General features: G+C 40.0%; 2 protein-coding genes across 24 annotated transcripts in view; both read right to left on the bottom strand.

The window, feature by feature from the left end:
- Positions 1–11,139: 11,139 nt before the first annotated feature.
- On the bottom strand, positions 11,140–15,380 carry LOC137108446 (doublesex- and mab-3-related transcription factor B1-like). Its single transcript, XM_067493078.1, has 3 exons — positions 14,037–15,380; positions 11,614–11,858; positions 11,140–11,496 (listed from the first exon to the last, which is right to left on the bottom strand). Exons 1-3 carry the CDS (start codon positions 14,464–14,466, stop codon positions 11,374–11,376), a joined length of 798 nt encoding a protein of 265 aa, XP_067349179.1. The 5' UTR covers positions 14,467–15,380; the 3' UTR covers positions 11,140–11,373.
- An 881-nt stretch (positions 15,381–16,261) lies between these two features.
- Positions 16,262–24,518, bottom strand: part of pleca (plectin a) — a 93,454-nt gene continuing 85,197 nt past the window's right edge. For all 23 annotated transcript variants that reach the window (XM_067490412.1, XM_067490597.1, XM_067490693.1 and 20 more), the window contains 2 exons: positions 17,178–24,116; positions 16,262–17,074 (listed from right to left, as the gene is read on the bottom strand). In XM_067490412.1, coding sequence (XP_067346513.1) covers positions 17,916–24,116 — 6,201 coding nt within the window. In that variant the 3' untranslated portion in view covers positions 16,262–17,074; positions 17,178–17,915. The remainder of the gene's footprint in view (positions 17,075–17,177; positions 24,117–24,518) is intronic.

Genomic DNA, 24,518 nt, shown 5'->3' with positions numbered 1-24,518 from the left:
TCTTCAATATCAGGGCTTTTAAACCCTGTGTTTCTTTGATTTCTCCTTTTCACAGTAAACATTCCTCTATAGACATTAGAAAGCACATGCTTATCATCAATATCTAGCCAGGTTGTGACAAGCCGAGCCCGATAACCTGTGGTTATAGAGACCTTTGTTTTTATGTAGGAGCAGCCCTCAGGTTTGGCAGGTTTTCAACGTGGGATAGCAGAGACTGGAAAGGAGAGGAGGAGCTCTGCACCTAACATATTGCAAATAAAAGAATCAAATGCGTCACAAAACGAACAACGCGTAGGAAGAACATCTGTTATAAGTTGCATAAGCTACGTGCAAAGACATTAATCACATTATTATTATACTGTTAACATGTGAAGGTGGAAAAAGCTGCCCAGGTGACAGCCACAACATATGCTGAATGGAATTAATTGTAATGTCACTCAATCAAGTGTGAGAACATGTCCCTGTGCTTCAGTCTGTTAAAAACAAAATCTGATTTTCTACATGGATTAAGTGTTTTGGATGAATTGTTTTTAAGATTAACACTTTGCCTGATACAGTAACAATCAGGCTGCTATTCAAGTCCTGACTGAGTTTCTACCAAATAAAATAAAGTTTGCTGTTTAAAAGGTAGATCGAATTTGGGACGTTATCTTAAACATTATCTATAATAGTATGTAAATTCAGAAAGGTTAAAAAACACAATTACCAGAATTAGTTGACAGTTTGACCTTCATGTAACTAACACTTACATCAAAACCAGCAACAGGTAATTATCCTAACCTGTAGATGCCTGAGAACAAGCTGACATATGCCAATCAAGTGTGGAATGATTAGTTGACTCCCTGAGGGAGATGATGGGTTGATGACATAACCCTCTATTGCGTGTAACCTTCTGACATTTCTGTTTCACCATTATGAAACACATGGTGCTAAAGCTGGGTGTGGTGACACAAGTCTGAAGAAAGGAGGATTTGTAAAAATCAAAAGGAAAAGTTTATATTGCATGTAAAAACACACCTGGAGCCAGATCGACAAGTTCTTAGGAACTTGCATGACCCGACCCACTCTTACATTTTGGTTGTTTGCTTTGGGGGAAATAAATTAAAATATCTTTTGAAGACCAAAAGTGAATGCAGCTAGTTTCGCTGTCATCTAACCTTTATCTGATTTGCCAAATGCTGATAGGAAACATGCACCAGTGTAATGATCAAGTGATGCTACATGTGTGGTTGGTGAAAACAGTATGACTTACTGAAAGTAGAGAAGAGACGTATGCTTACATTGCTGACTTGAATGCGTGTACATACGAGGAATGGGATGTCTGAGACAAAAATAACATAAACGGAGATTAACACCATGAATTTTAGACATTGGAGCGACCGTCCACACTGCGCCTCAAGGAAAAGCAAATACTGCTAAAGTGCCTTCACAAACGCTATAAACTGCCCTCAAAGGAGCTTCACACTAGAGAAAACACAATAAAATAATCTGGCCTGTGAAATGATCATGCATCGTTGTTCTCTGCTGCTATAAGGTGACTTTTATCGTTTTTGCCTCTGGCTCTCAGTCAATAGAAGCCTCTACTGCCATGAATGTCCCTTTTCCGTCATTCAGTAGGATTTTAAACCCATTTTTTGAGAGACACACACAGACAGACAACGATTCACATTTACAGTTACATTTAGTCCCCAGTTAACCTACCATGCATGTGTTTGGAGTGTGGGAGGAATTCACAGACACTTTTATGTTTACTCGTATCATTAATGCTTCCACTGAAGTGCAAGACACATGTTTGGACAGGTTTTTTAATAGATTTGGTTCCCATGAAAAATGTGATTTTTCTAAAAGACTGTGTAGTCTTTTACTTTAAGGTCACGGAGCTAAAGTTAATTTTCTGGAAAATAAAAACCGGATGATTTTCAAGGGCATTTTCAGAATCTTTAAGGACTCTTTTAAACATCCATCTATTGTCTTTAACCACTTATTCTGTTCAGAATGGGGGGGAGGGGGGGGTTTAACGTATCCCAGCTGTCACGGGGTGAGAGGCGGGGTACACACTGGACAGGTCTCCAGTCCATCTTAGGACCAACACACAGAGACATAAGCAGACAGCCAACATTCACCCATTAATCTCACATGCATGTCTTTGGACTGCGGGAGGAAACAGCAGTGTCCGGAGGAAAACCACCCAAGATACTTTTGATTTCTTTTCCAAACAGTTTAGCTCTTAATCACACTGAATAATATACTGTATAATAATGCAGCTCATCACATGTGGATAAAGCAAACACTAACCACACAACTCTCATTCACACAAACTGTACCATTTTTCAGTAATTGCACGTACAAAAATATTAATATTTTGCTGAGCACAATAGGTGCTGAGCCACAAAAGCTTTGTCAAAATAATCATGTCTCTGTATGTTTTATATTACACCATCAATCCAGAATCTACTGTTACAATGAGGCCTTTCCAATGAAGCATTTGTTTGCAAAAGTCTTTCAGCTTTATTTTTACTGCTTCTAGAGAAGTGTAAGACACGTGTTTGGACAGGTTATTGGTTTCACATGAAAAATGAGATCACTGTGTCACCTTTTACTTTAACGGCACACGCCTAAACTTAATTTTCTGAAAAAACAACAGGAGGATTTTCAAAACCGAAAGCTCATTTGCACTTTCACACTTAAAGCGGCTCTGAGGGCATTTTCAGAATCTTTAACGACTCTTTTAAACATCCATCTCTTGTCTTTAACCACTTATTGACAACACATAGAGACATAAGCAGACAATTTAGAGTCACCAATTAACCTATATTAACGTGCATGTCTTTGGACTTGGGAGGAAACGGGAAAAACTGGAGCTTGGTCCCCACCTCGGAAAAGCATGTAGTTTATTGTCTGCTACGCCTTCACTTATCTAATCACTATCTTTGTCTGCAATCTGGGTTATGTGAGTTTGAGGAAACAAGAATAGATTATGCTGACTGTTAAACTAAAAAGAAAATGACACGCAGTAAGAGAGGGAAAGTCGTGATTAGGTCCGAGTTCATCACTTCAAAACAATGTCACATTTTATTGTTGTGTAATTTGATCCACTGTTAAGGTAGAAAACAACTAATACGCAGTGTGAGAAACATGAGAAGTGTATTAATGTGTTGATTAGAAGAACACAGAAGCATTTTGGCGTCAGATGCCTCTGTCCATGCTCTGAAACTGATCCAAGTACTTGTCTGAAATTAAAAGCTGCTCTAAACTGAGTCGAGACACCAACTAAAGGGGGCGGGGGGGGGGGGGGGGGTATTTCCAGCCTGATTTGTGTCATATGCAATGAACTTTCCACCAGCAGTAATAAGTTCATTCATTAGTCCAAAGGGACCAAAGCTCTCACTGGCACTGTGGAACTGTTACAGGAACAAAAATCCTCTATTGCAACATAAACCACAGTATGGTGAGCTTTTTAAAACGTACGCTTTTCCTTTGTCTTTACAGAAAACTTGTCTGTGGATAATAACCTACTCATGAGCAAATGTGTTTTTTTTTCATTAGCTCTCCACATTGTTGAGGCTCCTTCAGGATATTGGATTTTCCCGTCGTATCCTGAAACCAATGCAGGAATTTATTTTAATAGTGTCTCCATTGTCTGTTCCTGTCAACGCCACACCCAGCTCACCCCTCACTACCTCATTAATACAGTATGTGTCCACTTTACTTTAGAGGCACCTGAAGCATCTAATTATAAAGACTCTGACAACCTATTCTCTCTACAAAATTCTCCACCGTTCATGTGCATACTCCAAATCCAAATCATACTCACTTTAATCCCAATTCTTTATCTGAGGTCCACTCCTTAAAGACACGGGAGCCAGCCCATGAGATCTGGCTGCACAAAAAAATGTGACTCTGCAACATCAAAAAAGGAATCTAATTCTCAGAATGATTGCAACACACATGCACATTGAAGTGAAACCAGCCTCAAAATAATCAGTGGCCTCTGTCCGTCGGCTGCACTGATAGAATCACATATACAGTTAAATGTTACTGTATGATTTACTGGACATGATCATTAATTCACCACTGACTGTAGTAACTGAGTAGCTCACTCAGCACTTTAATGTGGGTGGTGTGTCCTCAAACAATGTGGTGTGTTCTCCATTCCACCACCACATGGGACAGGTGTTATCATCTTGTGTTGTCTCAGACCCACCCATCGTTTCTTTTCACATGTATCCATAGTGATAAGTACTCATGGTTGGCTAACCTGACATTTGGGTGTTTTCTAACTGCTTAAATACACATGTCAAAAGTGATTTGTTTCGGTGGAATGAGCATTGAGCTGCAATCAATAATTTCGAAATCCATCTTGCTGGTGCCCCTGAGGGAAGATGGGTAAAAAACATTAGTCGGAAAAAGCATGTTGTGTTAGGGAACTGCTGGGGGGGTTAGTTTGCACATGTTTAGGGTCATACACAGTTAAAAGCGCCACAGGAAGTATTCGCAGCACTTCGGTAAAAGGAGGTATGTCTTTTGTACTTTGTTCATTTATTCCTGTGGAAACACAGTCGTAGTTGGCTGCAACTTAAGGAGCTGCAGCCAACTGCAGCTCCTTTTGTCTAGAGTTTGCATGCACTCCCTGTGCCTGCCTGCCTTTCCTCTAGATTCCTCCAGCTTTCCTCCCACAGTGCAAAACGTACAGCTAGGTGTATTGGAGACTCTTAATTTGCCCATGTGAGTGTGAATGGTTGTCTGTCTCTGCATGTGGGCCCTGCTTGAGACTGGCCATCTGTCCAGGGTGTACCTGGCCTCTCAACCAGTGTCAGCTGTGACCCGCTCCTGCCCCCGTCATCACAAACAGTGCTGGGTGGACAGGAGAAAGCATTTCACGCACTGAATAAATGAGCAGAGACAACAAAACACTAGCTTCTTCATATTTGATCTCTGTACAGTTTTAATAGTGTAATGAAGTTTCAATATCAGGGGAAACTGGGGACAGTTGCAACATCAGGCAGTTGAAACATAGGCTATTACTCCAGTCAGGAATGAGATCCAGTCATGACCTTCATGCTGCAAATGCTCAGTTAGCTCCTCCTCCTTCCACAGAGAAAACAGCCGTGTGTGACCTAACTTTCATCAAAAAGCATATTTCAAGATAAAGATTTGTTGTCATACTGCACGAAGCAATGTAATGTCATACTATTTTAGCCATTTATTAACTTCTAACAGGAAATGCATGTGTCAATGCTAGTGTAGCAAGTTTTATAATGGCTGTCAGTGTTGTCACAACATCATTAAAAGGCTTGTCATGACATAACAAAATGTATGTTTTATGGATTATTGAAGAACTACTTACAATAGCAAGATATTTAACCTTTTGTATTTTAGTATTTTAGACTTTTTAAAATCAGGCGGTGCATGGCATGGGCTAATCTGCCCTGGACTGATGGAGGAGCCATTTCCTCCGTGATCCTGTCTCTGACACACACATAAGCTACATCACACACAGACACACACAAATAATGACTTACATGTAAAGCCTGTCCACACACAGTTCAGGAAGCTTTCAAAGTACTTCACGTTCAGTTGTCGTTCATTTACATGTATTGTTTGATTAAAAGCAAGCATTTTGTTGTTTATAGTTATTACTTGACTTTTTGCACCTTTTTATTCTTCTTTATGTTTATACAGCCCTATAGCCAATTTATATTTGGTAAATAGTGTCTTATATAGCGCTTTTATCCAAAGTGCTTTACAGTGTTGATTCCCATTCACACACACACACAAACACTAAAAACCGATGGCAGTGGCTGCCATGCAAGGTGCTCACCTGACCCACCGGGAGCAACTTGGGGTTCAGTGTCTTGCCCAAGGACACTGACATTTAGCCAGGGGTTAAACCAGTGACCCTGTGGCCCATGGACGACTGCCTTACCAGCTGAGCTACAGCTGCCCCCAAAATAAAGATTATTTTTTATATATATTTATATATTTATAAGGTGTCTGTTGCTTAGTTTGTAGCTCCATTGGTGAGGCATGGACCACAGGGTCAGTCGTTCAAGTCCCTGCCGTTGCAGTGTGTAATGCCTGTGCTGTGTGGAGTCTGTACTGTTTCTTAAAAAGAAAATGAATTATATCAGACCAAAGTAAAACTCCAGGGTTTAAGATCTGTCTGATTTTTTTTACATTTGACACTATGAGATTTTGTCCTGGGGTATTACCAGTGCTGTAAGAATAAGAAAGCTGAAATGTCCCACAAACCGATGGGTTTGTGAATGCACCTGAGGTTAATGAGGGCAAAGCGCTGCTAAAGCTAATTAGTCAGATCAATGTCACTGTTGACATTTAGCCCGAGGCAAAGAAGATTGGCTCGTCCTTCAGATTCAGTCAAAACTTCTGACAGGTGACAAGCTTTGTTTTTACAAACTTATTAACACTGCTTTCACCAGCGGCAGTATTCACAGGTCACAGCTAACGCCAATGTTTGCTAGCATTAGCTTGTATTTGCTGAGCGTGTCAGTCCGTGTTCATCCTGTGTTAGCATACACAGATACTTAACAACTTGTTTCTGTACAAGTTAATTAAGCCAGTGTTTTTGAGAAACCCCGCAGGTCGTTTAAAAAGATCTTTCGTTGTTGTCGGTGTTTCGTTGGAAGCCCCAAAGACTCTTCTATCCATCAGCGTGATAAGATTTTCGCTCCACTCAAACGTGTAAATAAGGTTTTAACTACTTTCTCAAGTTGTGTTTTCCGGCATCAAAATAAAGATGGCGCCCCGTCGTCGGCTACATGCACGACTCGCATCTTGGAAAAACGAGTTTAATTTAATTTTATTTTTTTAATCCAGACTTTTATAAATATTTTATCCAGATGGTTTTATGACTCTTTGGGGATTGTCGTGTCCTGAGAACAACAGAAAGTGTTCGAAAACGACAGATCGATTGACTGACTGATGGTTAATTATATGGAGAAATGTAACCTGTAAGTCCAGGTTTGACAGATGTAAGATGTGTGGTTTTAAGTCTCATTACTTTTATTGAAAAATACTACCTCAGATGAATCTTTTTCACGGTGCCATTATATAAAACCATTTCCATACAACAAACTTACTAAAGTGAGAGATGGTTTTACAAGTGGTGCATTCAAGACAGTTGCCAATCATCCCAGGAGCGAAAGTCCCAGCACATTCACCCAAAGGCCGTTCTGTGCTGTGCAATGCTCTGATGAAGAAAAACAAGAAACAGAAAGCGCCTACTCAGTGAACGTGTCTGCAGAGTTGGTAGACTGAACAACTACCACTTGTTTGGAAGGTTTGCGAGGAGAAAGCCTCTTCTGTCTAAAAAGAACATGAAAGCATTACTGAGGCTGGCAAAATGGAATTTGAACAAACCACAAGACTTTTGTAACAATGTCCTATGGACAGATGAGACCAAAGTGGATTAATTTGGCCTTGATGCCCAATGCCATGTTTGTTGAAAACGAAACACATCATTTCAGCAGAAACTCCTCATACCCACTGTCAGTAACCGTGGTGGAGGGCTGATGCTTTGGGCTTGTTTTGCAGCCACAGGACGTGGGCACCTTGCAGTCATTGAGACGACCCTGAACCGTTTTCTAACCCCAATTGTTAGAACAGTTCAAAGCCAGGACCTTTAAGAGAGCTATGCATAAGCAATACCCAATGACAATGTTGTTAAGAAGAATGGGCCAGCATTCCTGTACAGGGATGTGGAAGACTGATAAAATCATACGGGAAATGATCACTTTAAATAAGTGCTGCTAAAAGCAGATCTACGAGCTATTGGAATATGGGGGGAAGTTGGTATTACCTAGATGTTTATTTTCTGTTTGGCTTCATTTTTGTTAAGTAATGCCACTGGAGAAAACTGTTATGATGTTGTTGTTTATCTACTAAGATCCACTATGATCAGGTGATTGCGTACAATTGTTTTTACACAAAAAACAGAATTAAAAGAGGCGGTGTTTTGCTCATCTGTGTGGTTTTAAGTCGATCATCACTTGCTTCAGTAAAGAAGCGTCAGTGTTTCAAGCAATGTTGAGCTTGGATGTCGCACATTCTGTACCTTCTTAAAAACACTAGTGTTAACATACGTTCTGCGTTCTGTCCTGTCTGCTTTTTATATTGAATGAAACACCTGAACTTTATGAGAAACTGTGATGGAGCCTGTCACTCACATGTGAACAGTTTGATGTCTAATATTGCTCTTGCAGGCATAAACATGCCTCAAATACTGATACTCTGATACTGTACCTGTTGTGCAGACTCTGACTTTTTATTTTCTTAGGGTGAAGATCAGATGGGCCTGTATTTTCCAGTTGCTGAAAGTCACTGCGTGGACTGAAGTACAAAAGGTAAAATCCTCCACCTTCACATTTAAATTATAACTCAACATAAACTCCTTATGTCCTAAAGATAATCTTAAAATGTTCAGTGCTCCAGATGTGTCTTAATTTAAGAGTTAAGAGTAGATCCCAGATGTGTGCAGCACAGAAATGGAGGTGAGCACGCAAAGACTTGACATTGGCCATGGCATTATTGATACACGGGATAAAATATGAGTATGTGTAAGACAGAGAAGGACAGCTTTTGCATTTGATTTTACTTGAATTATCCAGCACCTTGTCCATATTTGGTCATAAACCTAAACTACTCACCAGCTTCTACTGCTTTACTTTTATTTTTTTAAGGTAATTAAAAGTAAAGGACAACACTGTGAACCAAAGACACAGGGGTGTGTAACTTACATCAGTATGCTGGCATGCCGAGCATTTGGATCAAAGCACCGTGTCTACACTGTAAGTCTGGTCTTGCAGGGACTGGCTGTAGATGCCTACTTTTGTTAACAGATACTGTAGTTGGTGGGTTGGCAGTCGGCCAAATGGCAGCAAACAGTTCAGTTGCTACCAAAACCAGCAAACCTGTCCCCCACAATGATTAAAAGTTGTAGAGAATGTGATGGGAAAGGCGAGATCTAAAGTCACTAGCACGGTTGAAGTATTCTCAGGAATTTATAAATCCACAGCATCTGGCAGCGCACAGACACACTTACGTGCACACGCAGGTAGAACGATGTGCAGCTTCAGTTATTGAACCTGTTGAAGTTGCTGATGCAGACTGTAATCAGCCTGATGAAAATCCCACCAGAGTGGTGAATGGGGGGGAGGCATGGTGTCACAGTGTGTGCCTCCCCTGAAATTCCTCATGAAACTTCCAACACTTAAGTGACAAATATCAGCAACCAAAGCAGAATCACTGTGAGATACAAACATTCACTGGCCACTTTATTAGGTACACCTTTGCAATTTAGTGCAATCAAATACAGCAGGTGATAATTCTACTCTGTTTATTATTTAGGTCATAGTGGCTAGTGGAGTCGTACTGGACTGAATTATAAGACGAGGTGGTTCTAAAGTTTTGGTCATGTCATTCATTTTTAATAGGTGTTGAACCAGCTAAATAAACAGAGCAGTGATTCATCGAGAGAATTATGCAACCTGTTGACCTGAGGTGCAGTTATCCTCCACCATGTTGTAATTTGTTGCATCTTTAAAGCTGCAAAAATAATGGCTATGAATGTGTGAAGACTAAAAATATAGATTTGGTATAAGTTTATTTTATTGCTGCATATGCAGATCGGCCCTAAGTGCTGGTGAGTTTCTACAAAGCTGACTGGTGGTTAGATACAAAAGTGTTTCTGTGCCCCCTTGTGGGCAAATATTACATAATGTATATCAGCCTCAGAAACTGAGATTTTCAGATGAAGTTTGGATTCTGTAAATTAAAAAAAAAAGTGTGTATGTAAGCTGTCACAACCTGTTGAGTGGGAAATTTAGAATGAAAAGATCTGATAAAACAATTAGAAGAAAAGTGAAAAGGCAAAGAATGGTGTGACAATAAAGGTTAATAATAAACCTGTACAGTTGCTGTTCAACTATATTTAGTCAAATACTGAACTTGAGTATAATTTTGTTACTTTTTTCTCAGAGGGAAATATTGGACTTTTTATTTTACTATGTTTTACTGACAACTTTACAGATGCAGATTCTTAATACCTAATATTGTTAGCTAATAAGTGATGGTGTATTATTATTGATTTACACAGTGGTTAGAACTAGCTCCACAGCATTAGTGATGTAAATGATTAGTGAACACAAATGTATTGTGTATTATGTAATGTGTGCTATTGTTGAATACTTTTATATTGGGTACTTGCAGTATATTATGATGCTTTTACTTGGGTGGAATTTTAGGACAAAGTCAAAAGAATGGCAGATAAAATACAACACTGAATGTTGTATTTATTTATTATTAATTACTAGAACGATGTGTAATGAGATGACAATAAATATTTTTTACTGGTGTGTAGCCCTGAATATTGTTGTCTTTATGCAACAAACTAAAGGGTTAATTTTTGAATACAAGAAATTATTGTTGGATAATACTTTAGATTAAATGGTCAGAAATGACATTTTAAGTGAAAGGCCTGAACATTTTATATTTTTTCTGAAATATTTGTGTACAAGTGTGTTTGTGCATATGTGAAACAAATACGGATTAGACTAACTGTCTTTTGTACAAGTATTTTAGCGTATATAGTTTTCCTTAATACTGCTTAGTAATTTGAATTAGTGCTTCTACTCGTGCAATATTTTCCACTGCTACTTCTGCTGTTAGCAGTCCGTTGATGTAAAAAGGTTTAGTTATTGACAAAACTTGCTGATCACACCTGTCTGTAGCCCACAGTAGCTGAGCAGCTTCAACAGTAATTTTTCCAGTGTTTGAAAAAATATTATCGTTTTTTTAAAAATGATATAAAATTCATAGGTAATACGATATTACGAAGCTTGTAGTTACAGTAAAGCTATGTTATTTGTAAGCTTATAGATTCTTTTTCTGAAACATTGATTAAACATACACTAAATAGACTGTTAGTATGTTGAAGAATCAGGGTGGTGTGTATTCTTGTTTACATAAGAATTGCCAATTGAAGAATAACTTAAAAAAACCCTGCATATTATGTCTTATGCAAAGTACATGTGTGTGTATTGAACAAAATGGCGCAGTTCTGATTTATAACTGATGTAGTGTTTCACCTCTCAAATCACATTCAAAAAAACCTCGTATACGTGCAAATGAAGAATATCAGTCACGTTTATTACAAATTCTGAAAATAGAAATTGGAAAATAACTTAACATCTGAGAACAGCGGCAGCCTTATCAGCACATTAAAGAATGGTGTGCAGAAACATTCATGACAAAAATCAGCAAAACAGTTTGGTTCGTTAACAAAATGGAACCTTCTTCTATCAATGTGATGCAATGAAACAAGAAAACAATCAATTCCCTTTATAATTTAGTGCTTTAATCCAGCTCCACTATGTCAGCCTCAGCGTGTTTGGCCACAGGAGGCTCCATGAGTTGCTTCTGCTGGAAGGCCTCTGGAAGTGGGGGTGGTTGGAGGGTGAAGAAGACCTCTCCGCAATCCTGACACATTAAACCGAGAGACAAGTACTTATTACATGACAAAAGCCACAGAAAGCAGGTGGTTGTTAATACAGCTGGTCTGAAGTATATTGTAGAAAAGGAATAAAAGCAACTTACAGCAGGGGGTCTAGGCTCTAGTGGAGGTGGGTATTTCAGTGCTTCCTGCTGGATGTAGGGCAACATTAAGGGTCTACAAAGACCTTGGTTGTACAACCCAGCAGGTACTGGTGGCCACCACGGCATGTTGAGCGTGAGGCTTGGATATGGAACATAGCTCCTCGGGTCATGACCTCCCATCCCAAATGGGAAGCGAATAAAAGGCAGAGTTGCTAAAGGCCCAAATTCACAGGATGAAGGGGCCTCTGAAAAGAAAATGGAGACATTAGCTACATTTGAACATCTTCATAAAGATTCCACCCATTCATTTACCTTAATGTTAAACTCCAACCCAAAATAACAAAGGAATAAATATAGAGTTTTCATTACTAATGAATTTAGTTTTACTGTATTAATGTATTTGTTTACATATGATATTAAAAGCAACTATACAATAGCAATTCACAACAAACCCTATTAATACTTATATAAATTATTTATGCATTAATAACACAAATATTTCTAAAATAGTTCATTCTTCAAAGTGAAAAGACCTTCACCTGTAGCACTTTTAAATGCATTTTGATGCCTATTCTACAGTGGCCCTGAGAGCTCACTACAAATCGAGAAAATTGGACAAAACGCAAGCAATTAAAAAAACGACTTTAAGAAACATGCTGCAAAAGGCCCCAACTCTACAGAATTGAGAAAGGCACTTCAAAAGCCACAACCTGACAAATCACTGATTTGACAAATGACAAATCAGCATTCAAAAAGGTACAACACAATGGAAATGGCTCCAGGAGCAACTAAAAATATATTTCCTAATCTAAATGTCTGTCCCCCGAAACCGACAACTGTCACAGCAATGTTTCCGGGGTTGTGTTGTAGCTTTTTGCAGGGGGTTTCATCATTTGGTTTTTTGTGGCTTTTGCAGCGTCTTTTTTCAATTTGATTGTGTTGGGGCCTTTTGCAGCACAGATCTTAATGCTGTGCCTTCATTGTCAAATTCGTGAATGTATTTTATGTGTTTTTTTTTTTTTTTTTTTTTTTTATTTGCTTTTTTTGTCCGATTTGCATGTGTGTTCTCGATTTGCAGTGCTGTAAGCTCCCAGGGCCACTGTACTGTTCTTTTGTACTAAAGTAAAAAATTTGAGCGGAAATATTTCTACACTGTTATAATGCTATACTAAGGAAAACAACATTTTTAACAACATTAGAGTCTCAAACCCAAATTTTGTTTATCATATTTGCCCAACAAAATGATATTCTCACATTTAATGAACTGCGGTGTTTAAGGTCAAGACAGTGTCGTATTTTTTATCTAGTTCTTTAATACATTAGAGGAAAGTAACTGAGTAGATGTACTTGAGTGTTTTTTTTTTTCATTTTATGTTACTCTATATTTTTGCTTCCTCACACTTGATTTTAAAGTTTTCTTAGTCTACTACATGTATCTGACAGATGTTGCCTAGTTATTAAGAATTTCAAAACACAATTTCATTACACTTGTTATTTTTGTGTATGAGTTGTTGGCAGTTCCTCCAAAAGGGTGATTGCTCCTCCAAACCTATTTGGTGTTTTAAGTAAATGTTCAATGCCCAATAAGGAAAAATAGGTAAATATTTCATGAAAGTAAAATAAGGGAATCTTTATTTTAAAAAATTTAAAAAGCTGAACTTACTGTATTCTCTCTCTGTGTAGATTTTATTTTATACCATTGGACTAAAAGTATAGAATTAAGTAATTAATATTAGTTGAGTATTAGTTAGTAATAGTACTTCATATTGGCGATGAAGAACTTTTACCGGCACGTACTACAGCAAATTTTAACGTTAGATTTGATCGTTTTAAAATATTTTTTTTAACTTAAAAATGTAGCCATTTATTTTAATAAGTCGAATCTTTACTCGCGCCAATCTCCTCCGCTACCGGTGCGCGCGTGCATGCTCTCGGGGTGCTCGCGCGCGCTGTTGGAGCGATCTGCAGGTGTTAAAGACCAGTCCAGCGTTTTTTTGTTTTTGTTGTTGTTATTTTAGGTTTTGTTTTGTTTTTGCTTTTATTATAAAACTTATTTTGTAACGGACGCGTTATCATTAATTGATTAATGAAAACACTTGAGTTAGGGGCTAAGTGAAGTTTAAATTCAGGCGCAGAAAAATCTGCTCAATCAGACAGAAAAAGCTAAATTGTGGATGTCTCATCTGCACGTTTGTGTGTCCGTCAGCCATTTTCTAGTCGCTGAAGTTAGATTTTTGGTTTGAGCGTATTGTTGTGGTTCTTTGAGAGCGTTCCAAGGTCGTAACAATTCATAGATATCGAATAGTAATAACCTCCAGGTTTTCTTTACATTATTTCACTTTGAGTATTGTAATCCAGTCGGTTAGCTAACATTAATCATCATGGCGTTTGCTTCTTCAACGTGCTGTGAGGTGCAGTCTTACCTGCGCTGGAAGAAAACGGCAGCACGTCTCTGTTGCCCGAACCGGCCACACGCTCTCCTCCCACGTCTGTCCCGCACCTGGGGTCCATGGGTCTCCCTTCATTAATGGCGGCTCTCTCCGGGGCCGCTGTAGACTGTTGAAATAGGGCCCACGGACGAGGGCCTCCAGCCGCGGGCGAGGCGCGGGTTTGCTGCGTGTCTGTGCTCTGGGGCTTATGCTGAACTCTCTTCAGGCTTCGCTGCAGGCCCGTGATCCGACTCCGCTCCTTGATGAGAAAACACCTCGGGCAGTCGCACTGGAGAAAAGGGCAGCACTTCGTGTGGCCCCTCTGCCGGACGATGATCCCGTGGTGCCGGCACCGGGTGCACTTCGGCTGTCTGGGCCGCTCGTCGGCGGCCGCATCGGTTAGTTGTTCTTTAGACAGTGACATGCTGAAGCAGTTGTTTAACAATGAACTTGCGGTTTATTGCAGCAGAGGCCTCCACGCAGTAACATACGCCGTCTGTCCTTTTTTAAAAAAAATAAAAAATAAAATGTATCATTTGGCTGAGGTCATTGGCTCCTGGTCAGAGGCCAGTGAGGACAATTAAGACGAAAAAGGCCCAATCAGAGGCTGCTGCGTTGTTGCTGTGCTGATTACCAGACTGCAATGTGTAAAGGGAGTTTCAGGCAATGTCCCGTTAACAGCAACCCGTTTTATTTATTATGGACGACACTGTTTATCTGTAGGTTTATAAATTGCTTCTTCTGTCAATAGAGCAGGGCTCTGTCCAAAGTTTATTTTGACATTAATACTGCAGCTTAATATCGGAATCCTTAATACAGGAGTGTAGGATGCAGTAGACTTGTATTCAGTCTGTCTCGATGTCACCATTTGAGTTGAGTCCTCCATTATAAGACACAAAATAGCTGACTTTAATTATTGTTTTGAAAGGATCTTGGATATAATCTTACTGCCGCTTCAAGTCCAGACTCACATTTGTGAGAATTTAAGATTATCTATGAAAGTTAAAACGTGTTGATAATCCTCCATTTTTTCACAACAGCAGTCTAGATCTAGATCAAAGATAAACATCAACATAAATACTATAAAGGTCACATGTTTGACTTTTAAACTAGTGTTGTTGTTGTTGTTGTTGTTTGCAGGAGAAAAGCAGTAAAAGAAAATGTTTTCATAGGTTTCACAACTCCCGCACAGGAATAAAGGCTTTATTAGATTGTTTGTCAGGGTTAAGGGTTTCATAACGATTGCGTGGATGATTAACTGGTGAAACTGTTGCTGATTTAAGATTGTAATGTAAAATTACTTGCTGAAGTGGAAGATGCAAACTTCAGCATCACGTTACTTTTTTATTTATTTATTTTTTTAAAGCATCTACTAGCTACTGGAGGCTGTCTCAGCGTTCTCTGCTTCTGTATTTAATCCTAGACTGACTGCATAATGGGTCTGGGTTCTGTGGGTACCTAACCATCAGTTGCAGGCTTTGTTGTTCTTGTCTGTAAACTTCCTTATGACTCTGGTTATCGGATAAATGATAAAAACTGTAAAACACAGTGGACACCTGCCAGAATAAAGACTAAGTTAAGGTGTATGTGTGAGAGAACAGCCACATTGGCATTTGTCCCCATATCCATTTGGTGCCATTACCTTCTTCTCTACATTTAATAAGAAATCCTATGCATTTCATATTTTATAAAAACCAGTGACCAGTATAAAAACCCAAAAAGTTATACACAACGCTAATGATTCATAGTGGCCTATTCATTAAAAACTCCATTATGACCATGTTATAATGAATCCGCTATAATCAGTAATATAATTTAATGTCAAGTCAAACAGATGACAGCTGAGCACTTTTTGTTACTATTTTAACACTGCAGTGTTGCTGATTAATCACTCTATTGCTTCAACCACTGTTCATCATCTTCTTATTAAAGTTTAACTATGCAGCCTCTAGATGTCAGTCTTCTGCCATTCAATACCATTCGGCCTCAGACATCTTTTGACACCTGCTGACCATGTAACTATGGCAGATTCAGTTATTTACATACCATGATATTAACTTTCACAAGTGTTGATGTTGGCCATATCTAACTAACTGCATAATAAAAGTTGTATTTATTTCTATAATTAATATACAACTCAAACACAATAGCACCCAAAGTCTATCAGTGATAACGTTCATTTGGTTTACTGCCAACATGAGTCAAAACAGCAGACAAAATATGTTTCCTTGTTTATTTACATAGTGTAGGTTGTTACACTTAAAGTCCTTGTCACCATTTTAATATAAATACACAACTTTAAACAAGGCCTGATAACCCTCATTAAAATCCTTCAAACCTCTTTTAAAAACATAAGACAAATGCTTTAATGGTTGTCTCTTTGCACCTTTTTCAAATGTCAGTAAATCATGCAAAGCAAAAAATATTTAGTATGAAAATAAAATGCTATAGATAAAATGTGTTGCTTTACAAAGGAGAATTAAAACCAAAACAAAGGGGGGAGTAAAAGTACAAATACTGGATCTGGTGGCAAAGCTTAAAGATCTCTTCTAAAAAAAAAAAAAAAGGTAATTTAATGGCTTACAGCAATATATTTTTTTAGATGATTATCATTATACAGTACATACATTGCCTGGGGGATATTAAACATTCATAGCCCTGTGTAACTACACATTGAAGTTAAGGGTTATTATTTTTAAAGATTTACCTGATAACACAACAATCACACCAGGAAGGATAGCATTGCTTTTTCAGTCATGGGTGAGTTTACAGTGAACATCCCCATAAAGTGATACACAGTATTCTGCAGGCACTTACAAAGCATGGTTTAGGCCTTTTTAAGTGAGTTTAAGATTAGATGCAGGTCTCAAAGTAGTCCATTAAAAACAATCAGAAGAAACATTATTTGAGAAAGTACATTTGTGTACTCTTGCATAAAATCATTAGAGTCAGGGTCACAGTCCAAATGAATGCAGTGGGTCTCTGGAAGACATCTGAGTAGAGATGAACTCTGAAGACATATCAGAAAAAACCTGTTGAGAAAGAGATTGTTAGGTTTACATAGACACTAAAGGAAACAAGCATACGAGAGTTGGACATTTTATCAAATGTAATTGGTCATCAAACAAAGTCTACCTTGTTAAGTGTCTGCAACAGCAGGGACTTAGGTGGTCTTGAGGTTGGGTGGGTAAAGTCCAGATGGTAGTAATGGTCATATTCAATTGCATATTCCTTATGTTTGTGGAAGCTTCCTGTCGGTGGGTAATTTAGAAATGTAGCATGTTGCTAACTCCATAGTGTCATGACGGACATTTAGGAAATGTGTCCAGGTTTTGGCAGATTTATTGTGGCAGTGTAGCCCAGGAGAAAACGATTCTTTAAGCAAAGACTTTGTGTTATTTATCTTCAGGAGACTCCTTATTCTGCTCTGCAAAGTGGCTTTTATATTTCAGAAATATACACATATTTGGTTCTCTTAATAAGCAGTCTAATGGTCATGGTCAACATTTTAAGTGATAAAGGTAATAAATTCCTGTTTGTGAATCAGTAAATCCTTATGATAATAACATTTTTAATTGAAAAAAATATTTCTAGTACATTTGTAGATATTTGAAATAATAAAACAGCTCTAATATATGCTATCTGATTACAGCATAGTAATCAGAAGGTCTGATAAAATAGCATAAACAAAGTAAATGGGAAATATACATAACAAAACGATCCAACTTGTATAAAATTAAATATTAAAAGTCCTGTAACAACCACATGCAGAGCAGAATAAAGTTAGTCTTTATTCCACTAAGAATTAGGCATCTGGTGAGAACAATGGTTTTATAGTGTCATCTTTTGATTGGAAGGTCATTTCATAAATCCTCAGTATCGGCGGCCATAGCTTGGTGAACTGTAGGAGGTGGAGGAGAAGGTGGTTGTGAAACTTGATCCAGTGGCATCAAAGCTGCCTCTTCTGGAGCCTGACCTGGATCCAGTTCTTGAGCCAGACCTTGACCCAGTAGCAGAGCCTGACCCACTGATGCTATACGGACTGTAGAGGCCTTTGCTAGACTGAGATGATGCTTCAAGTAGTCTTAGACCAGTCCCCTCCTCCATCATGCTTCTTTCCATAGCATCCTTGTAGGAGATTTTAAGCTTGGTTTTAGGGCACGTGAGGTATTTTGAGTAAGCACTTACATCTCTTAACTTCTGTGCAGTGCGTGCATCTAAGGTGCCCTTCTTTACCGCCTCATCTATGGAGACTCTGCTAGTAGCATCTGGTTCAATTAATCCACCAGTGAGATACTGGACTTCAAGGAATCGCTGTCCCGCCTCATAGTACAGCCAGCCCTTCTTTAGGGCTTGAGCTGCTGACATCTTGGATTTGGTTCTAGGATCTTCAAATCCATTGTAGGCCTTCTGTGCTAGACTGATGCGGTCCACCATGATTTTATCCACAAGCCCTTTGTTTAATGCCTCTGTGACAGGGAATTTCTCTCCAGTATTTGGGTCAATGATGCCTCCTGTGCATGCTTGAGCTTCCAGTAATCTTTGACCTGTTATGTTGTCCACAAGATTTCTGTGAATGGCCTCAGTGACAGACACTTTCTCCAGTGTGTCTGTGTCTAAGATTCCAGCCACAGGGCCAGTTTCCTCTGTTGGGTCATTCCATGTGGTTGCTGGCGTTTTGATACTAGGTATTGGGCTCATGGGGTAGGAGGATGACGAACCAAACGATGATGAACGTGATCTCACACCGCTCATGTTTCCAGACAGCATGTCTGCAAACTCTGTGATGGAAAGAGTTCCTGCTCTGTACTGATCTAGAGCTGACTTGTCGATCAGGCCCCGTGAAATTGCGTCATCGATGTCATACTGCCGACCAGACCTTCTGTCAATTATCATGGATTTCACAACTCCATCAGATGAGGTGATGGTAATTTCCTCCCATTCACACTCCTGTTCTGCAAGCTCTGTATAAGTTTGATGGTCAATAAGCCCTTTTTGATAGGCTTCGTAAACGGACATCTCTTTACCGGTCTCTGGATCAACGATTACAACCCTGCGCTTGCGAACTGAAGACTTGGATGACGTCTTCCTCTCACGCTTCTTTTCTTTCAGTAGCAAAAGAGCCAGGCCTGTTTCTTGGTCAATCTTGCATCTTTCCATCAGCTGTAGGTAGGTAAGATTTTCCTCAGTGTTTGGATCAAAGAAGCCTTTCGTGTCATCAGATGGGTCAGTGAGGATTTGATTCATTTCCTCGTCAAAGAGGCCACGCTCATATGCGGTTTCAACTGGCAAGCGGTGGCTCTCCTGCGGATCTATGATTCCACCAGTAGCAATTTGAGCCTCTAACAGACGAACGCCATGATCTTTCAGAATGAGGCCCTTTTTCATAGCCTGGAATAGTGAGATGACCTTGCCAGTATAAGGATCCTTGTAGCCTGTGACAGCTCTTTCAGCCGAGAGTAGTTTGTCTTTGAACTCCGGGCCAACAATACCCATTTTAACAGCTTCGGTCACGTTTAGTTTCAGATTCTTAATGGGATCTATTACATACCCTGTGGCAGCTTGAGCCTCAAGGAGCTCAAAGGCAGTCCCTGGTCTAATCATGTTCTTCTTCATGGCTTGGTAAATGGACAGGCGCTCTTTGGTAGATTCTACAAACACACCAGCAATACAGCTGGTCCCCTCCAGGTACTTCTTTAGCCCTCTGCTGACCTCCTCCACTGTAGTGACCCCCTCAGTGAGTTCGTTGTATGTCTTTTGGTCAATAATCTGTGAAAGCAGCAGCTCATCCACAGTGATTTGCTTTCTGAGACCCTTGAAGAGAAGTCTTCTATCTGCCAGTGAAAGTAGACGCAAACCACTTTCTTTATCGGTTCTGCATCTTTTCAGTAGCTGGGCATAAGACTGTTTCTCATCGGTCATTGGATCAGGGTAACCTCGCACATCCCCAGTGGGTTCAGATATTCTTTCAAGTGTCTCTCTGTTGATGTATCCACGCTGCATGGCTACATCTGCGTTAAGGCGGAAGCAGTATTCAGGATCCATTAATCCACCAGTTGCGTTTTGGGCCTCCAAAAGTCTCAGGGCATAATCCTCAGGAATAAGGTCTTTTTTCATGGCCTGGAAGAGAGAAATCACTTTTCCAGTGTATGGATCCTTGTAACCTGTCACTGCTCTCTCAGCAGAAAGAAGTTTGTCATGAAGTTCAGGGCCCACAAGTCCTTTGCGCACAGCCTCATCAACGGTTAGAAGTTCGTCTTTAACTGGATCAATCATGAATCCTGTTGCTGCCTGGGCCTCGAGTAGATTTAAGGCAACTTCTGGCTTAATCTTTCCACTCTTCATAGCCTGATATATGCTGATCTTTGGAGGACTGACTGACATAACACCGGCAATACAACCAGTGCCAAAGAGATACTGTTTTACTGATGGCATTTCCATTATTTCACGAATAGTCATCTTCTCTTGTTTCAGAAGATTGTATGTCTGCAAATCAATAATTCGAGCACTGTAGAGCTCCTCAATTGTAACTCTTCTCCTGATTATATCACACGACATGCTCTGCTCTGACTTTAGGGTTTCTCTCTGTTCGATGATTTCAATGATGATGATAAGCATTCTCTCCTTTGTGATCTGCCCCAAGCGATACTGCTCCATGAGGCGGCGCCTCTCCTCTTCTGGAAGCATATTTGAGTTCATGACTTCCCAGATGGTCATACTCTTTCCTTCAAAACTCTTGTGAGGGATCTCTATTGCAGTGTTGGCTAGATCTGTTTGGGCTTGCTCCTCTGAGTACTGATAAGATTTCTTCACAGAAGCAGGCGCTTCAACCTTTGACATAGGCAAGTAGCACAGACCAGAGTTGGGATCTCTTAGACATTTTTCCAGCAACTGCTTGTAGGTGACCCTTTCATTAGTGTTGGGATTGATGAAGCCTTTAACATCACCAGAAGGTTCATTTAAGGACTTTAACATTTGTTTACTTAAACAGCCACGCTGAACGGCCACATCACTGGGGACACGATGACTGTTGACTGGATCAATAATTCCTCCTGTAGTAAACTGAGCTTCCAGCAGCGGAATAGCATGCTCCCTCAGTACAAGTTCTTTCTTCATGGCCTGGAATAGAGAAATCTTGTTGCCGGTGTATGGATCTTTGTACCCTGTTACTGCCTTTTCCGCTGAGAGTAGTTTCTCATGAAGTTCTGGGCCAACAACACCAGCCTTCACAGCATCATCCACAGAGTATTTCAGATTTTTAACTGGATCAGTTATGAAACCAGTTCCTGCTTGGGCCTCAAGTAGTGCCAGTCCAGTTGTGTGTTGCAAAAGATTCTTTTTCATTGCTTCATAGATGCTCAACTTCTCATTTGAATCTTCCATGGTGACACCATCAATGCGATCCGTGCCCTGCAAGTACTTCCTCACCTTTTCAGTTTCACTCACTTCTTTAGGTGTCTTTTTACCCTGTTGCAGTTGTTCAAATGTTGCCTTATCAATGATGTTGGAATCGAGTAATGTGTTGGCAGAAACTGGTGCCCTAAGGCCTTCGAAACAGATACCTTTCTCTGTTTTCTCTCCCTTTTCATCAACCATTGTTATCACAATTTTTATTAGCTTTTCAATTGTCACTTGTCCCATTGTGTACTGGCGTATCAGCTCTATTCTTTGTTCCTCCGTTATGTATTCCGAGTGTATGATCTCCCAAATTGTAACTTTTCTCCCTTTGAAAGGGCCATACTCAAGCTCCATGGTTGTGTGGTTGAAGGCCTCCTTTGTCTTAGCCTCTGTGATTTGTTTGTCTTCTTTTGGTTTTGGGGCCTTCTTTGAGAGGGGAAGCAATGGAAGTCCAGTTTCTTTGTCTGTGACACATTTGTTCATAAGTTGAGCGTAGGTTGCATCCTCTTCTGTATTTGGATCATAAAAGACCTTTATGTCATCAGTGTTTGTGTTCAGGGTCTTGGCAGTTTCCTCATCAAAATATCCACGCTTGTAGGCAACTTCATGTGGGATGTGATAGCTTTTAACTGGGTCAATAATTCCTCCTGTTGAGAGCTGTGCCTCGAGCAGACGAATGCCATTGTCTTTCTTAATTAGTCCTTTGTTCATGGCTTCAAAAACGGACACTTTCTTTCCCGTATATGGATCCCTGTAGCCACTGATGGCTCTTTCTGCGCACAGGAGTCGTTCATGCAGCTCTGGGCCCACAAGACCCGATTTAACAGCTTCATCAACAGGGACCCTCTCATTTTTCACAGGATCAATTACAAACCCTGTTGCTGCCTGGGCTTCAAGAAGGTTCAGTGCGGTTTCTGGTGACAGTAGTTCTTTCTTCATAGCTTGATAGAAGGGCATTTTCTCCTTGGTTGTTTCATTCAACAGTCCAGCAATGCAGGGTGTTCCCTGCAGTGCCTTCTTCACGGGCTCCATCTCAGAGACCTCTTTAACTGTTATTTTGCCATTGCTCAACTTATTGAACAAATCTTTGTTTATGACCCTGGACTCCAACAGTTCACTGGCGGAGACTGTGGCCCTCAAACCATTAAATACATTTTCATTATTCTTCTCCTTGTCCTCCACAACAGTAATGACAATTTTGATAATCTTTTCCACTGTGATCTTGCCTGTCCTGTACTGACGGATCAGTTCCCTCCTTTGCTCTTCGGTGAAATACTCTGAATTGATGACTTCCCAAATAGTGACAGTTTTTCCTTTGAATCTTCCAAAAGGCACAACAACATTTGATTGACTCAACACTTCTTTAGTCTCCACATCTGTGTATGTTGTTTCGCTTTCAGCTGCTTTCTCGGTTACTGGTAATATCAACAGGCCTGTTTCTGTATCCTTGGTGCATCTCTCCAACAACTGCTTGTAAGTGAGTTGTTCCTGAGTGCTGGGATCGATGAATAACTTGCAGTCATCGCTGGGATCAGTGAGTTTCTTGTTCATGTCTGCGTCAAACTGACCCTGCTTGTAGGCAGTTGGCAGGGGTACTCTATGACTATTGATGGGGTCAATGATGCCACCTGTTGCAAGCTGTACATCTAGGAATTTGGTGGCTTGCTCCTTCTCAACAAGTCCCTTCTTCATGGCCTCAAAGAGCGAGATTTTGGCTCCGGTATAGGGATCTTTGAAGCCAGTGGCTGCTCTTTCGGCAGAGAGCATCCTGTCATGGAGTTCAGGGCCAATCAGCTCATCCTTAACAGCCTCATCAACAGTGAGGAGTTTGGTTTTCACTGGATCTACGATGTAACCAGTAGCCGCTTGAGCCTCTAGGAGCATCGTGGCAGTGTTGGGATTTATCTTATTCTCTGTCATGGCCTGATAGATGCTCATTTTCTCATTGGATGGAGTCAGGACACCTCCAACGCAGCTCTGACCCTTAAGGCAGGATTTAACTTTATCAATCTTTGCGAGGTCTTGCACAGAGACTTTGCCCTTTTTCAATTTGTCAAACTCCTTCTTGGTCAGGACACCAATGTCATGGAGCCTTTCTGCAGGAACTTTCTCTCTTATTCCCTCAAATGTTAATGGCGACTCTCCATCTTTCTTCCCTCTATCTGCATCAACAGAGCCATTGAATACTGTCTTTGTAGTTCCTACCATTGTCATTGCAACTAACTGTTGCTCTGGAACCTCATCAGTCTGGACCTCCATTTCCTTTGTTTTGAATCCTCCCTGTTTGGAAGCAACCTCAAGATTCTGAAGTTTCTCTTTGAGCTTTTTGTTTTCCTCTTCCAAAAGTTTTTCTTGTTCAAGCCTTTTCTTCTCCAGCACTTCCATTTCTCTCTGTTTGTTTTTCATCTCTGCTTCAGCCTCCTTTTGTTTCTTCACAGATTCATCCATTATGGCCTGCAGTTTCTTCTTCTCCTCGTCCATTAGCTTCCGCTGCCGTTCTTGTTCCTCTCTTAGCGCTTTAGCTTTGCTCACTTCATTCTCAAGCTGTTTCTCAAGTTTCTTTTTCTCATCTTCGACATCCTTTTCTCTCTTCAACAATAGTTCTTTTTCTTGGAGAAAAGACTGCTGTAGGATGACCTTCTGTTGCTCAATTTGTTCTTGTTGAGCATTTGCCATCTGTTTGAAAAGGGGGGGAAAAAATAAATCTGTAAAATCAACCATCACTCACACATGTTGGAACAGGGAAATATTCACTTGATCTAATAATTCTAATAATCCTTTTGACAGGACTCTCATGACTGTACATCTGTAATAAGCTACAGCCAGAATCCGGCTCACTTAGCTTAACAAAGACTGAAAGCTACACTGCTCTTCCTATATCTTGGTTTAATAAGCCCAGGAACAAAGTATACCAGCCATAACAAGAGTGGCTGTTTCTCAGTTTCCAGTCTTTATGCTAACCATCTACCTCAGTCCAGCTTCTTATTTAGCATTAAACATGTTATATTTTTATCTCAGCAATTAGGTAAAACATTCTAAAATGGCTAATTATTCCTGTAATGTGTTAATGGGGCCATT

Source organism: Channa argus, chromosome 1 (assembly GCF_033026475.1).
Source record: "Channa argus isolate prfri chromosome 1, Channa argus male v1.0, whole genome shotgun sequence".
NCBI classification, from domain to species: Eukaryota; Metazoa; Chordata; class Actinopteri; order Anabantiformes; family Channidae; genus Channa; species Channa argus.
This window is presented reverse-complemented; position numbering and strand designations above follow the sequence as displayed.

Bases quoted from the DNA above. Each gene is read 5' to 3' on its own strand.
- LOC137108446 (XM_067493078.1), bottom strand. From the start codon at position 14,466: ATGTCACTGTCTAAAGAACAACTAACCGATGCGGCCGCCGACGAGCGG. The intron at 11,859-14,036 runs GTAAGACTGCAC...TTTTCTTTTCAG, and splicing joins GCCGTTTTCTTCCAGCGCAG to AGGCCCCTTCATCCTGTGAA. The intron at 11,497-11,613 runs GTAAGTTGCTTT...TTAATGTGTCAG, and splicing joins TAGAGCCTAGACCCCCTGCT to GATTGCGGAGAGGTCTTCTT.